This window comes from Paroedura picta, chromosome 10, assembly GCF_049243985.1.
Source record: "Paroedura picta isolate Pp20150507F chromosome 10, Ppicta_v3.0, whole genome shotgun sequence".
Taxonomy (NCBI): Eukaryota; Metazoa; Chordata; class Lepidosauria; order Squamata; family Gekkonidae; genus Paroedura; species Paroedura picta.
This window is the reverse complement of record NC_135378.1, coordinates 3,138,244-3,153,381: the sequence shown is the minus strand read 5'-3', so window position 1 is coordinate 3,153,381 and position 15,138 is coordinate 3,138,244. Positions and strand designations below refer to the sequence as shown.

The window sequence follows — 15,138 nt, the reverse complement described above, 5'->3', positions numbered from 1 at the left end:
ATTTCCTCCTACAACATGGTTTCCAAACCCCTCACCATCTCTGTAGACCTCCTCTCGAGACACTCCAGTTTCTCTACATCTTTCTTCAGTCATTTGCCTGCCCCTTTTAAATAAGTTGTACCCTCAATCCTAATATTCCAGTTATGAATGATATCCCACCAAGTTTCTGGAATGTCTATTAGGTCGTAGTTCCCTTCCTCTACTAGGACTTCCAGTTCTTCCTGCTTGTTTCCCATATTGTGAGCATCAGTGTAGAGACATCATAATCCTTCTTTAGTGTGTCCCTGGGTTTTAGTTTTTGAATTTACCCTTAAGTTAATGGTTCTCGGCATATGTGCCATTCCCTGTAAAATCTACAGGGTTCCCATCTACAGTTCTTGTCATCAAAGTAGGTTTTGAATATATTTCTCTCTCCCTGCACTGGATTTAGTTTAAAGCTCTCCTCATCGGGTCTTTTTCCCCTACCATTGTGAGGTGCAAACCATCTCCTGATCGAAGAGCCTCACCATGATAGCATAAGCCATGGTCCGAATATCCAAACCTTTCACGACGCAACCAATGAGGTGGCCAGTCATTTATTTGGCATTATTTTCTCTCCCTTCCTAAGCCATGCCTCAACTGTTGAAAACACAACCGACTCTCCCCGGTCCTTCACCTTTCCTTCCAGCGCCACAAGGTCTCTTCTTAGAAAGACAATCATCATCGCCATCATCCCTAATTACCACCACCTGCCTCTTCCTACATTGGGGAGCAGAAAAGCTAGTCCTCTGAAAAATCTTTTGAGTTTTGAGGGATTTGGGGATAGTTGTTGCTCCTGTATTCCTGTATAAATATTTATAGGCAGATCCCGGTATTTATTACTGATATTCAAAAGGGCAGAACATCTCCTTATTTTTCTACACCTATTTGTAACTTTCTTTCGTGAGTTCTCTTCCTGATTTGGGTGGTCTTCTATTTGGTGAGATGCCTTTCCCTCCTGCCTCAAAATTGATTAATGAGTTCTATCCAGAAACTCTTCACCTTTATAGAATTCAACGTAGATTGGTGTGCCTGTAGTCTCTGTATCTTCTCCTCTAGGAGAGCTACCAACTTACACTTGCTGCAAGTGTAATTGCAGTTACCCTGAGATAAAAACAGAAACATGCCACAGACAATGCGTATCACTGCCTCAACTCCATCACCAGCCATGCTGGTTGGTATCTTCCTGAATTCCTCTGAATACTTACAGAAACTTCGCAACAAAGGATCCTGTCCCTATCAAGCAGAAGCCTTTTATAGTGCAAAAGCACCTGGCTCTCCTGCAAGTTATATATGCTCACACAAACCATCCCACACTGTAGGAACAGAAAGAAGCAGCACTCGCCTCTCCTTCCCTGGCCTAACTGCCTGGTGTTGTCTTTTTGACCTAATGTGGCTGACCTCTTTACCTCTCCCTCAAACTACCCTGACATATGTATCCACAAACTGGATAAGAAGTACCTTATTTCCCTACCTTGTAGGAGAGAGAAAAAAGGATTAAGTGGTGGGGCAGAAACTGAGTTTCATGGAGAATTTTAACCAAAGAGCAAAAACTAAGCTAGGTGTGCTATGACAGCATATGGTTTCCTCTCAAATGCTGGGTATATTTGTGATTTTGCTTGTACAAAACTGAGGCATTTCTAACATTTATATTCCATAAGTAAATCAAACACTGCAATTTTATAAGCTAAGTTATAAATAATGCATGTTATGCTGTTAGAGCAGTAAAATTAGTTTAGGTTTGACAGGACAGCAACTACTGCAGATATTTCATCTAAAATTTCCATACTTTTGTCCTTTGTCTTCAACATTTCTCTAGTTAAAACTAGGGGCTGAAAACAGTTCCTCATGTTAAAGCTAATCATGGTTAGTTTAACCATTAGTTATTGCTGATATAGACACAATATTATCCCACGGGTAGTAGTAACTAGGGAAGGATGAGGTGAGGGTGTTTTGCAACCTTCTATAATGTTGTTAGAGCCTCTTGTGGTGCAGAGTGGAAGGCAGCAGACATGCAGTCTGAAAGCTCTGCCCATGAGGCTGGGAGTTCAATCCCAGCAGCCGGCTCAAGGTTGACTCAGCCTTCCATCCTTCCGAGGTCGGTAAAATGAGTACCCAGCTTGCTTGCTGGGGGGTAAACGGTCATGACTGGGGAAGGCACTGGCAAACCACCCCGTATTAAGTCTGCCATGAAAACGCTAGAGGGTGTCACCCCCAAGGGTGCTTGCACAGAGGATACCTTTACCTTTACCTTATAATGTTGTTATACTTACAGGACCAACTTATCAATTGTTTTCAGTTCTGGAGGATCCCTTGCTGTCAGCTCCGCAATGTACTCCAGGAGAAATCCAAAAAGTTTCTGTAAAAATCAATGTTGTACCATTTAATGTTTCAGTTTTTAAGATACCAAATTAATTTTTGAATATAAACTTTAATTTGTTCCACTTAGTCAACACAATATTTTTTCAGCCTGCTGCAAGAGAAGAAAAGACCGTACTTCTAACTTTGCTTTGTTCTGCACAGCGAAGCTTGGATGGTTGGACTTCGGAATCTTTTCTATCACAAGCAGCTGTTCTTCCATTGCTCTTCCCAACAACAAGGCTTTAAGCTGCTCATAGGATTCTGGAGCTATTGCAAAAGTGAGACAGACACAGGCTTAAAGAGAAGAAAACTTATTAACAAGAAACAAAAGCTACAAATATTATTATTATTATTACTACTACTGCTACTAATATCATAGTACAGCATCCTGCCCTCCTTTCAGATACTTAAAGAGGGCTGTCATGTCCCCTCTAAACCTCCTTTTCTCCAAGCTGAACATTCCCAAGTCCCTCAACCTATCTTCATAGGGCTCAGTTTGGTGTAGTGGTTAGGAGTGTGGATTCTGCGCTCCCCCACATGCAACCAGCTGGGTGACCTTGGGCTCGCCACAGCACTGATAAAACTGTTCTGACCGGGCAGTGATATCAGCGCTCTCTCAGCCTCACCCACCCCACAGGGTGTCTGTTGTGGGGAGAGGAATGGGAAGGCGACTGTAAGCCGCTTTGAGCCTCCTTTGGGTAGGGAAAAGCGGCATATAAGAACCAACTCTTTTTCTTCTTCTTCTTTAAAATGGCATTTGCCTTTTTTACCACTTCATCACACTGCCTGCTCATGTTTAGTTTACAATCCACAAGTACCCCAAAATCCAGATTGCAGTCCTTCAATTTATCCATCAGAACATCATGGGGAACCTTATCAAAAGCTGTACTAAAATCCAAGTAAACGACATCAACCGAATTTCCACGATCCAGCAAACCTGATACTTGATCAAAAAAGGAAACCAGGTTGGTCTGACAGGACCTGTTGGAGACAAATCCATGCTAACTTCCTTGGATCACCAAATTGTCCTCCAGATGTTAGGTGGATAGGGAAGTGGTTAGAGCAGAGGTCTCCAACCCCTGGTCCGCGGCCCGGTACCGGGCTGTTAAGGCCATGGTACCGGGCCGCCAGCGGCCGCGCATGCCTGCCCCTCCCCCCGCAGCGAGAGGGGAGGGAAGAGGCAGGCGTGGCCGCTGACACGCCAGCGACGCAAACGCGCACGCACGAAGCCGCCGCGCATGCGTGTTTTCGCCCCCTGCTGGCAAAAATGAGCATGTGCGGTTGTTCTGTGCATGCGCGTTAGCGCCACCTAGTGGTGAAAATGCGGATGCGCGGCAACTGCGCATGCGCATTTACGTGCAGCTGCTGTGGCCGGGCCGCCGGCTCTCTCCCACCCTCGGAGGCGGTCCCCGACTACAAGAAGGTTGGGGACCGCTGGGTTAGAGAACCGCACTCAAAGAGTTGTTGTCAATGGTGTTTCATCAGACTGGAGGGAGGTGAGTAGCGGGGTACCTCAGGGCTCGGTGCTCGGTCCGGTACTTTTTAACATATTTATTAATGATCTAGATGAGGGGGTGGAGGGACTACTCATCAAGTTTGCAGATGACACCAAATTGAGAGGACTGGCAAATACTACAGAAGATAGAGACAGAGTTCAACGAGATCTGAACACAAGGGAAAAATGGACAAATGAGAACAAGATGCAGTTTATCTTTAATAAAGATAAAGATAAGTGTAAAGTTCTGCATCTGGGTCAGAAAAATGAAAAGCATGCCCTACTGGATGGGGGATACGCTTCTAGGTAACACTGTGTGTGAACGAGACCTTGGGGTACTTGTGGATTGTAAACTAAACATGAGCAGGCAGTGTGATGCAGCGGTAAAAAAGGCAAATGCCATTTTGGGCTGTATCAACAGGGGCATCGCATCAAAATCACAAGATGTCATAGTCCAATTGTATACGGCACTGGTCAGACCACACCTGGAGTACTGTGTGCAGTTCTGGAGGCCTCAGTTCAAGAAGGACGTAGATAAAATTGAAAGGGTACAGAGGAGAGCGACGAGGATGATCTGGGGCCAAGGGACCAAGCCCTATGAAGATAGGTTGAGGGACTTGGGAATGTTCAGCCTGGAGAAAAGGAGGTTGAGAGGGGACATGATAGCCCTCTTTAAGTATTTGAGAGGTTGTCACTTGGAGGAGGGCAGGATGCTGTTCCCATTGGCTGCAGAGGAGAGGACGCGCAGTAATGGGTTTAAACTACAAGTACAACGATATAGGCTAGATATCAGGAAAAAAATTTTCACAGTCAGAGTAGTTCAGCAGTGGAATAGGCTGCCTAAGGAGGTGGTGAGCTCCCCTTCACTGGCAGTCTTCAAGCAAAGGCTGGATACACACTTTTCTTGGATGCTTTAGGATGCTTAGGGCTGATCCTGCGTTGAGCAGGGGGTTGGACTAGATGGCCTGTATGGCCCCTTCCAACTCTATGATTCTATGTACACCTAACATGCAAAAAAGGCCACTGCATGCAAATACATTGTTAACATCTGAACAGAATCAGAGAAAATTTGATAATTGCTTTGTATGAACAGCCATGAGAGAAAAAGAAGAGTTGGTTCTTATATGCCACATTTCACTACCTGAAGTAGGCTCAAAGTGGCTTCCAATCGCCTTCCCTTTCCTCTCCCCACAACAGACACCTTGTGAGGGAGGTGAGGCTGAGAGAGCCCTGAGATTGCTGAAGAAGAGTTGGTTCTTAGATGCCACTTTTCTCTACCCGAAGGAGTCTCAAAGTGGTTTCCAATCCCCTTCCCTTTCCTCTCCCCACAACAGTCACCGTGTGATGGAGGAGAGGCTGAGAGAGCCCTGATATCACTGCCTGGTCAGAACAGTTTTATCAGCGCCGTGGCGAGCCCAAGGTCATCCAGCTGGCTGCATGTGGGGGAGCGGGGAATCAAACCCCAAATTAGAAGTCCGTGCTTCCAACCACTACACTAAGCATCACATTAGCACAAGGTAAGAACTGAAATATATTCCAATATGTGCATTTTACAACACTTAGTTCTGACAAAACCAATTAAAATCACAATTCTCAGTTACTTAGTTCTGCCTACCTAGTTTAAGCAGCACGTGTTTGCACTACTTTTTGAATATTATCTCTTCAGCACAAGGAAGTAGGAGTTAGCATCCTGACTAGGTGCAAACCACTCTCCCAAGAAGCTCCTTTGGTGACCTGGGACAGTCAGACTCAATCCCTACTTCTTGGGGTTCTGAGAAGCAACAAAGAGGGGAGGACCCCCCCCCCCCACATACACACACACCTTTGGCTGTTTTCAGGGTGGGGCACAAGCTAGATCAAGCTTGTTCCGAATTCCATAGGATTTTGGTGATTTTTTAAAAGATACAGCATGGTTGGGCTTTCATACATACTTCAAAAAATAAAATGTTGTGGTTGTACAACATGGGGGTTCTTTGTAAAAGTGTCCCCCTCCCCAATCTTCTCCTGCTTCTAATAGCTCTCGAGGACTTGAACAGGCCCATTTCCCTCCCTTCCCCCTGTCTCTCAGCTGCACTCAGCATTTCATTCTGTTCCCTTCAGGTGATGTCTGGGGAATCCTATGGTCTTTGTCCAGGAGATGCCCCGTCATCCTACTGTTGTGATTGCCACAGGGACCAGCCACTTCATCATTAGACTAGGGGCAATGCACATTGTATCCAGGAATACAACAGGAGCAAGAGCTTGGTGGTGGAAAGAGGAAGGGGAGGAGGAGCTCATAATAGTCTGGGGATTTCATAAAATGCACTTTAACAGCATTCCTGGAAGAAGCGTCCGTCGTGGACCCATCCCAGCCAGGCGTCCGCCCTGGCCATGGGGTAGAAATACTACTAGTCACCCTGGACTGAGGAGGGTCAGTGCTGCTTGTGCTACTAAAACTCACAGCAACATTTGACACTGTTGACCACGAGATCCTAGCTCACCATCCTGCCAAAACCAGGATATGAGGGACAGGCCTTCAATGGCTGATCTCCCTTCTCTGGGATCACATACAGAAGATAGCAATAGGAGAGAGAAAATAGGAGAGAGCAGTCCTCTCTAATTTAATTTAACATCTTCATGCCCCCTTTTCCTCAGCTGGTGCAAAGGTTTGGGCTGGGATGTCATCATCCCATGGAGTTCCACAAGGGGTGGTCCTCTCTATCCTTTTCAACATTTTCATGCGCCCTCTTGCACAACTGGTATGGAAGTTTGGGCTGGGTTGTCATCAATATGCAGATGACACCCAGCTCTTCCTCCTGATGGATGGCGGCCCTGACTCTCCCCCAGAAGCATTAGCCAGCTGCCTGGAAGCAATGATGGGATGGCTCAAGCAGAGTCGCCTGAAGCTCAATCCTTCAAAGACGGAGGTCCTGTGGCTGGGCAGGAAGGGCCCATGTGAGGAAGCGCGTCTGCCTGTCCTGGATGGTGTGCAGCTCTCTATGGCTCATTCCGCCAGGAACCTGGGCGTGATCCTGGATGTTTCCCTCACAATGGAAACCCAGATCACAAAGGTAGCGCAGCTGGCTTTTTACCATCTCTGCCAAGCCAAGCTACTAGGTGGCCCCAGAACACCTAGCCACAGTGATCCATGTGACGGTCACTTCTAGACTGGACTTCTGTAACTCGCTCTACACAGGCCTGCCTTTGGCTTTGACCCGGATACTACAGCTGGTCCAAAATGCGGCGGCCAGAGTCCTCACAGCAACACCATTCTTCACCAGCTTCAATGGTTGCCAGTTGAATTCTGGATCTGGCTAAAGGTTCTGATAATTACATTCAAGGCTATACGCAGTCAGGGCCCAGTGTACCCGAGGGACAGCCTCCCTGCCTATGCCCCCCACCAACTGGCTACTGATCCCTGGCTTCAACCAGGGCCAGAGACTTCTCTGTCCTGGCCCCCACCTGGTGGAACGAGCTCCCAGAGGAGATCAGGGCCCTGACGGAGCTTAAACAGTTCCGCAGGGCCTGCAAAAGGGAGCTCCTCCACCACGCATTTGGTTGAGACCAGGCACAACCAACAAAAACTGCAGGGCCCCTGCCCCCTCCCCCCCCCAGAAATCCATCAAGGCATTCTGCTGCTGGACCTGTTGTATTATTACTGTTAATGTTGTTCTGTTTCTCTGTTATCATCAGTTAGTAATATTAATGTTATAGTTATTTATATGTATGGTTCTTTGTATAGTTCTCAGTTCCATGTAAACCGCCCTGAGCCTTCGGAGGGGACGGAATGTAAATGTGAAAAATAAATAAATAAAATCAATAAGCAGATGACATCCAGCTCTTCCTCCTGATGGTTGGTGACTGATTCTCCCCCAGAAGCCTTAGCCAGATGTCTGGAAGCAGACGAGGTGGCTCAAGTAGTCGTTTGAAGCTCAGCCCTTCAAATATGGAGGTCCTATGGCTGGGAAGGAAGGGCCCAAGCGAGGAAGCGTATTTGCCCAACCTGGATGGTGTACAGCTATCAGTGGCTCACTCTACCAGGAACCTGGGTGTGATCCTTGATGCCTACCTCTCTATGGAGGCACATCTCACAAGACTAGCATGGCTGACGTTCTACCACCTGCACCAAGCCAAACTATTAGGGCTGTACTTGGCCTCGGAACACCTAGCCACAGTGAACCAAAGTGATAGTCACCTTTAGCCTGGATTTCTGCAATTCGTTTTGCACAGGTCTACCCTTACACTTGATCTAGAAACTACAGTTTGTCCAGAATGCAGCGGCTAGGGTCCTCACAGGAGCACTGTGGAGGTCCCACATCTGGCCCTCTCTCCAAGTATTGTACTGGCTATCAGTTGAATTCCGGATCAGACTTTAGGTTTTGGTAATCACCTTTAAGGCCATACACTGTCTGGGCCCAGTGTACCTGATGGACTGCCTCATTGTCTACACCCTTCAAAGAGCCCAACTGCCTCCTCCAACTGTCTGGTGATCCTTGACCCCAAGGAAGCTCACCTGACCTCAACGAGGGCCAGAGATGTCTCCGTCCTGGCCCCCACCAGGTGGGAAGAGCTCCCAGAACTCAGGGCCCTGCCAGAGCTAGAGCAATTCCTCGGGGCCTGCAAGGAAGCTTTCCCACCAGGCATTTGGTTAAAGTCAACTGAGCCGACAACACCTACTGGGCCTCCCCAGATCCCCCATGAAATAAACATCCTGAACTGGATAGCCTTGGCCATGTTAACAGGTTAATGTTGTTCACCCAGTTAACTGAACATATAAGAAGATGAACTGAATGTATTAGAACCACTGTTATCTCTGTTATTCATTCAACGTTGTTAATGAGTTATGCTGTATCGTTCCATGTAAACTGCCCTGAACTGCAGGAGTCGGCAGTATATACACAAAAACATAAGAAAGAACTATATAAATAAATAAGCCATTCAGTCTTCACCTCCCACCAGCACCATTGGGGGAAGACCAGACTGAAGCTGTTCAGATTTCAGAAGCAGAGTTCAGAACCTCCACGAGTCCCGCACCTAAAGTGCTTCTCACCTATCGCTTTAGGTAGGTGGGAATCCTGTAGAGAAAGAGAAGTCCTACTCTATCCCTGCTGGCTCACGTGGGGGAGATTCCCTGAGGCCTTTCCTGGTGATGGGGAAGTTCTGGACAGGGCAAGGAGTCCTCATTCCTAAGCCACCTGACCAAGTCTTGGGATCTGCATATATTCTGCCAGGGTTCTAGGGCAGCAGTAAATACACGTCTGCAGTTCATTTCCTCCTCTTTTGGTGGCAGTAGAATGTCCCTTGGGAGGGGAGAGAGATAGAGATAGAGATAGAGAGAGAGAGCGCATCAAGCTCTTCTACAGAATGCATTCAAGTCAAATAGTATAAAGATTTCTTCTCACCAGAAACCATATGTGGCAGTTCCAGACTGGCGGCTTCCTTCTTTGCATTTTGCTCCTTGGATTGTAATTTATTTTTGTTCCCTTCATGTCTCTTTTTCTGTTCTTCACCAGCACTATTTTCCCCCATGTGTCCATCATCTGATTCGAGATCAGAGTGGTCATCAATGGCATTGGCTTCACTATCAGCAGAGTCCTCCTCACTTTCCTCTTCTTCACTGTCATCTTCTTTTTTCTTTTTGCTGTCTTCCACATCCTCACCTTGGTCATCCTCAATATTCAATCTTCCATCCTGTTCAACATAATTGTTTTGACTGACCCAGGGAGTCATTCTGCATTAAAACAGTTACTGCTTTTCCGAAAGGCAAAGGCAGCAGCTGCAGTGTAAGTATAAACACATACATACAACATTATGTATGTTGATTATGACACTTCCAGCTATAATTCTGAATCAGTTGGATTTGAAACAGATGATTCAATCAAGTTATGATATAGATCAGTGAGCGTGTTGCCAAGCAGCCATCTGTGGAAGAACTGCTGGAACATCTCAATGTTGTACTTGTTTGACTTTCAGGATACAGTCAACAGATATTGGCTGTGGAAACCATTTCCACGCACCTGACAGCTATTATTTCACATAATGAAATGTGGCAGGGGAGGAGAAAGGAAAAAAAGAGCTCCTATGTGGCTCTGTGAACTTGTCTTACTCCAAGGCTGATCACTGATGCATTTAATTTATTTTTGTTTCTAAGGTCTCAGGAAAGACAGATTTAAGCAGATTGTAAGTGGCTGGGCAGAAGGGGACATGTCCATGCTTGACTCTTGTAGCCTTTTCTTGCATGCCCAGGGAAATGCCAATTGCCACTTTGGGGTCAGGAGGCATCATCTGGGCATAGAAAAGGGATCATTGTGGTGGGCAGGTAGTTGTGAATTTCCTGCATTCTGCAGGGGTTGGACTAAATGACCCTGGAGGTCCCTTCCAACTCTATGATTCTAAACCTCTTCTCAGCCCTGCTACCCAGGGATGCCAGGGATCAAATGAAGCCATTATACATGCAAAGGAAATGCTATACATCAAGTCCTGGATTCTTTCCTAGGTCCTAGGTTAAATTATTTGGCAGCATAGGAATTGCATGTGCACCACAACACAAGACTGGGGGTAACAGCAAACAAGCTCAATTTTGCCCCTCTAAGGCTCCCAAGATGGGCATCTGGTGAAGTTCTCAATGCATTCTCCCAAACCCAGCTCATAGGTCCCTCCAATTTCCTCCACACAGGAATGGCTCCACCTCCTAGAGGAATAATACCCTGATCTAAATCCCAGGAAGAACTGAATACCCCAAAATGCAGGACACCCTTCCTAGGAAGTGCAGCAGGCAAAGGCTACCAGGAGCCAGCAGCGCCAGTGCAGCCGGCCTTCTGAGTAATGAAGGCACCATCCTGCAATCTGCTGCTGCCATATCATGGGCTGCGTTGTGATCCAACTTTTTAGCTCCCCCTCCCCCAACCAGAAGCCTACATTATATGAAAGAAGATGTCTGTCATCTTTATCTAGGATAAATCCATCTGCCAAATCGTCAGCTGAAATATGCTTTCGTTTCTTTTTGGTATCAGATTCATCTTCACCATGCATTCGACGTAATCTGTCTGCCTGCAATTTAAAATACAAACACCCAGTCAGGTTTTTCTATAACACCAAATATAAATACACTAAGATTGCCACTATGAGCAGTCATTGTTTGCTATGACTGAATATTCTTAACAAAAAAAGAAAGGTTCACAATGAAAAATCAACAGAAGAAAACAGGGAATCTTTCCAAGGCAATATCTTTGTAATAATGTATACAATGAATTTCGATTCAATTTCTTTTACAATTCTTTTATATACCAGAAGGAACAACCATAATGGCTTCGAGATACATTCATTTTCATTGACTTCATCAGTGGTTGAGTCCTCCAATTCTGAATTCAAAATGTACAGATTATTATCCATATTACTCAAATTAAACAATGCAGCAAAGAATTACCTCAAATACACATACCTCCAAAAACACTTTGTTGTATCAAAGGTGGCAAAATCCTATCACCTTTCCTATGAAATTAACAACACATATACTTTATATCTAATATTCTATATATCAATATTTGAATTAATATTGTCAAAACACCAGGCTGCCAAAAAACAACCTGCCCAAACCAACCAAATTGGACAAAATCTAAGACAATAATAAGATGTCCCAAGGAATGAAACAAAAAGTAAGAATTAAAAAAAAAACTGCAAATGGACACAGAAGAAAAAAAAATGGCAACTACAAACAAACGAATTCGGCTCACGCCCAAGGAGCAGGGAGCTGGACCAGGAGCAGGGAACCACGCTGGCGAGCAACCCAAAGCCTCACGGACACATCAAGGGCCGACGCCATCGGGCCATTGCTGCCGCCACCACACCAAGGGCCGACACACGAGACCGTGCCAGGCCACCAGCGACAGCACGCCGGGCCATCGACGGCTGTGCTGCAAAGACACGCATCTGGCTTGCTTCAAACTCCTGGCTCCACCTTCGGTCTGCCCGCCGCCTGGCTCGTCTGGGGCTCCCGGCTCCACCTTCGGCCTGCCTGGCGCTCTCAAGCTCCACCTTCAGCCTGCCCGCCGCCCGGCGCTGCCAGCTCTGCGGCTCCACCCACAGCTGGCCCGGCGCTCCCAACTCCCTGGCTCGACCTTCAGCCTGCCTGGCGCTCCCGGCTCCATCTACGACCTGGCCCAGCTTCCCGGCTCTACCTTGGCCCACCTGGTGCTCACAGCTCCTCGGCTTCCTCTCGCCCATCAGCCTGCAGGGACTGTCAGACCCGGCCAGCCGAGGACTCGCCCGTCGGCCCAGAGCTCCTGCGCCTCATGAATCAAAATAAACTGAGGAAAGACAATTGATCAGATAGAAGGGAACAGGACTGATCAAAATTGATTGGGGGGGGGGAGGGGGAACTGATTTGCCAATTAGGAGGAAGAAACGGATCTGATAAAATCAATTGGGGGGAAGAAAAGATTAAGCTGATTTAGTTTGGGGGAGGAAAAGATAAACTAATTTATAAAATCTGATTGGGGAAATCTGTTTGAAATTAATTGGGGGTAATTGATCTGTTTGAAACTGATTGGGGGAAGAAAAAGTAACTGAACTATAGAAATTGATTGGGGGGGAACTGAACTGAGTGAAAATTGGTGAGAGAGTAGACTCTCATTGGTTGGGGGGAGGGGTTAAACAGATTACAGGAACGGAGGTTCTCCAAGGGATGAAAAATTAAGCGGGAAACCTCTAACGGTTAAAAAATTAAAGCAGGAATATAACAACGAAACATAGAGAGGGAGGGAAACAACCAAGGAGCAACAATAATGCGGGTCCAGAAAAGGAGGGAAAACGGTGTGTGTGTGAAATCTGCCCCACCAATTAAATCGGGGAGAGTGATAACAACAAAGGGGCCAATGGTGTCAGGGATCCCAATATTGAGGAGAACAGGTGGAGATAGCGGTTCAAGGAGGTGGGAAAAGAGGAGGGACCCGAAACACAGACACCCTGGGGTCCCCTCCCGCCTCCGCCCCATTCATTGGGTCACTAGGGTGGAGGCAAAGGTGGATAACCCGCCTTCAACACTGATGTTGTGCAACACCAGGACGATCAACAATAAGACGCCCACTCTGGAAGATTTCCTTCCAACTAACAACGTGGACCTGTCGTGCAGGACGGGGACCTGGGTAAGGGAGGGAGATCACGACGATAGCATGGCTGGCATTTTACCACTTTTGCCAAGCCAAACTACTAGTACCCTACTTGGCCCCGGAACACCTAGCCACAGCGATCCACGCGACTGTCACCTCTAGGCTGGATTTCTGTAACTCACTCTACGCTGGCCTGCCCTTATCCTTGATCCGGAAACTGCAACTGGTCCTGCCAGGGTCCTCACAGCAATACCTCGGAGGTCCCACATCTGGCCCATCCTCCAGCAGCTGCACTGGTTCCCAGTTGAATTCCAGATCAGGCTTAAGGTGTTGGCTATCACCTTTAAGGCCATACGCGGTCAGTATGCCCGAGTATGCCTCTCCATCTACACTCCTCATAGAGCCTTGCACTCTACTTCCAACCTCCTGGTGGTCCCTGGCCCCAGGGAAGCCTGCTTGACCTCAACCAAGGCCAGAGCTTTCTCCATTCTGGTCCCCACCTGGTCAAACGAGCTCCTAGAGGAGATCAGGGCCCTGACAGAACCTAAACAGTTCAACAGGGCCTGCAAAAGGGAGCTCCTCCGCCACGCATTTGGTTGAGGTCGACCCAAACCATCGCTTCCAGTTGGCCCCCAAGCCCCTCCCACTACGACTGACACTTATCGGCCTTATCCACTGGGTCCCAGTAAGAGTTGAACTGAGGCTCTTGCAATTTCTACTTTCTAATATTATTGTTATGATCATGTTAAATTGTTATATTATTTTTAGTAATTTTATGATTCTATGATTCTATTATATCTAGCCTATATCGTTGTACTTGTAGTTTAAACCCATGACTGCACGTCCTTTCCTCTGCAGTCAACGGAAACAGCCTCCTGCCCTCCTTCGACAACCTTTCAAAAACTTGAAGAGGGCTATCATGTCCCCTCTCAACCTCCTTTTCTCCAGGCTGAACATTCCCAAGTCCCTCAACCTATCTTCACAGGGCTTGGTCCCTTGGCCCCAGATCATCCTCGTTGCTCTCCTCTGTACCCTTTCAATTTTATCTATGTCCTTCTTGACGAGTACATTGTTAACTGTGCATTTGCAGCTATCCTACATATGATCCAGAAAGAGCCATTGTCCTTCTCAATTGGACTATATGCACACTGTGCATTGAACAGGGTAGGGTGATGGTCTTCCATTCCTCTGGGGCTGTTTAAAGCATGCCCAGTGGTGTCTGTCAGCCATACAGTTTGTTAGTGTGATCCAGCAACTTGTGACTCTGGTGGAAACATATTTTGGTCTTTGAGGGACGATTTTCAAAAGTGATACGAATCTTACCCAGCTCCAGAGCTATGTTCAGCTCAGCTGAGCCACACAGGGAGACCTGTATCCTGCAAAGGCCTCACTCTGACCGTATCAGACTATGGCACAGAGATAAAAAAAAACTCAGGCTGAAAATCCAGATTGCAGTCCTTCAACTTATCCATCAGAACATCATGGGGAACCTTATCAAAAGCTTTACTAAAATCCAAGTAAACGACACCAACCGAATTTCCCCGATCCAGCAAACCTGTTACTTGGTCAAAAAAGAAACCAGGTTGGTCTGGCAGGACCTGTTGGGAGACAAATCCATGCTGACTTCCTTGGATCACCAAACTGTCCTCCAGATGTTTGCAGATCGCTCCCTTTAATATCTTCTCCATTATCTTCCCCACAACAGAGGTCAAACTCACTGGTCTGTAGTTTCCCGGGTCATCTTTCCTCCCTTCTTTGAAGATCGGAATAACGTTTGCTCTCTTCCAGTCCTCCGGGACATCTCCAGTCCTTAAAGAGGTCCCGAAGATGATGGACAAGGGTTCTGCAAGTTCTCCGGAAGGTTCTTTGAGCACTCTTAGGTGCATTTCATCCGGACCAGGGGATTTGAACTCATCCAGTGCAGCTAAATGCCTCTCGACAACCTCTCTGCCCATGGCAACCTGCCACCCATGATGTTCTGATGGATAAATTGAAGGACTGCAATCTGGATTTTCAGATAGTTAGGTGGATAGGGAATTGGTTAGAGAACCACACTCAAACAGGAGTTGTCAATGGAGTTTCATCAGACTGGAGGGAGGTGAGTAGCGGGGTACCTCAGGGCTCGGTCCGGTACTTTTTAACATATTTATTAATGATCAAGATGAGGGGGTGGAGGGA

At 46.9% G+C, this 15,138-nt stretch overlaps 1 protein-coding gene across 1 annotated transcript in view; it reads right to left on the bottom strand.

The window, feature by feature from the left end:
* The window catches only part of NOP14 (NOP14 nucleolar protein), a 44,298-nt gene that overhangs the window by 20,548 nt on the left and 8,612 nt on the right, over window positions 1-15,138 (bottom strand). The window contains exons 7-10 of the mRNA XM_077301604.1: window positions 10,772-10,903; window positions 9,256-9,544; window positions 2,516-2,646; window positions 2,292-2,377 (exon numbers count right to left, since the gene is read on the bottom strand). Coding sequence (XP_077157719.1) covers window positions 2,292-2,377; window positions 2,516-2,646; window positions 9,256-9,544; window positions 10,772-10,903 — 638 coding nt within the window. The remainder of the gene's footprint in view (window positions 1-2,291; window positions 2,378-2,515; window positions 2,647-9,255; window positions 9,545-10,771; window positions 10,904-15,138) is intronic.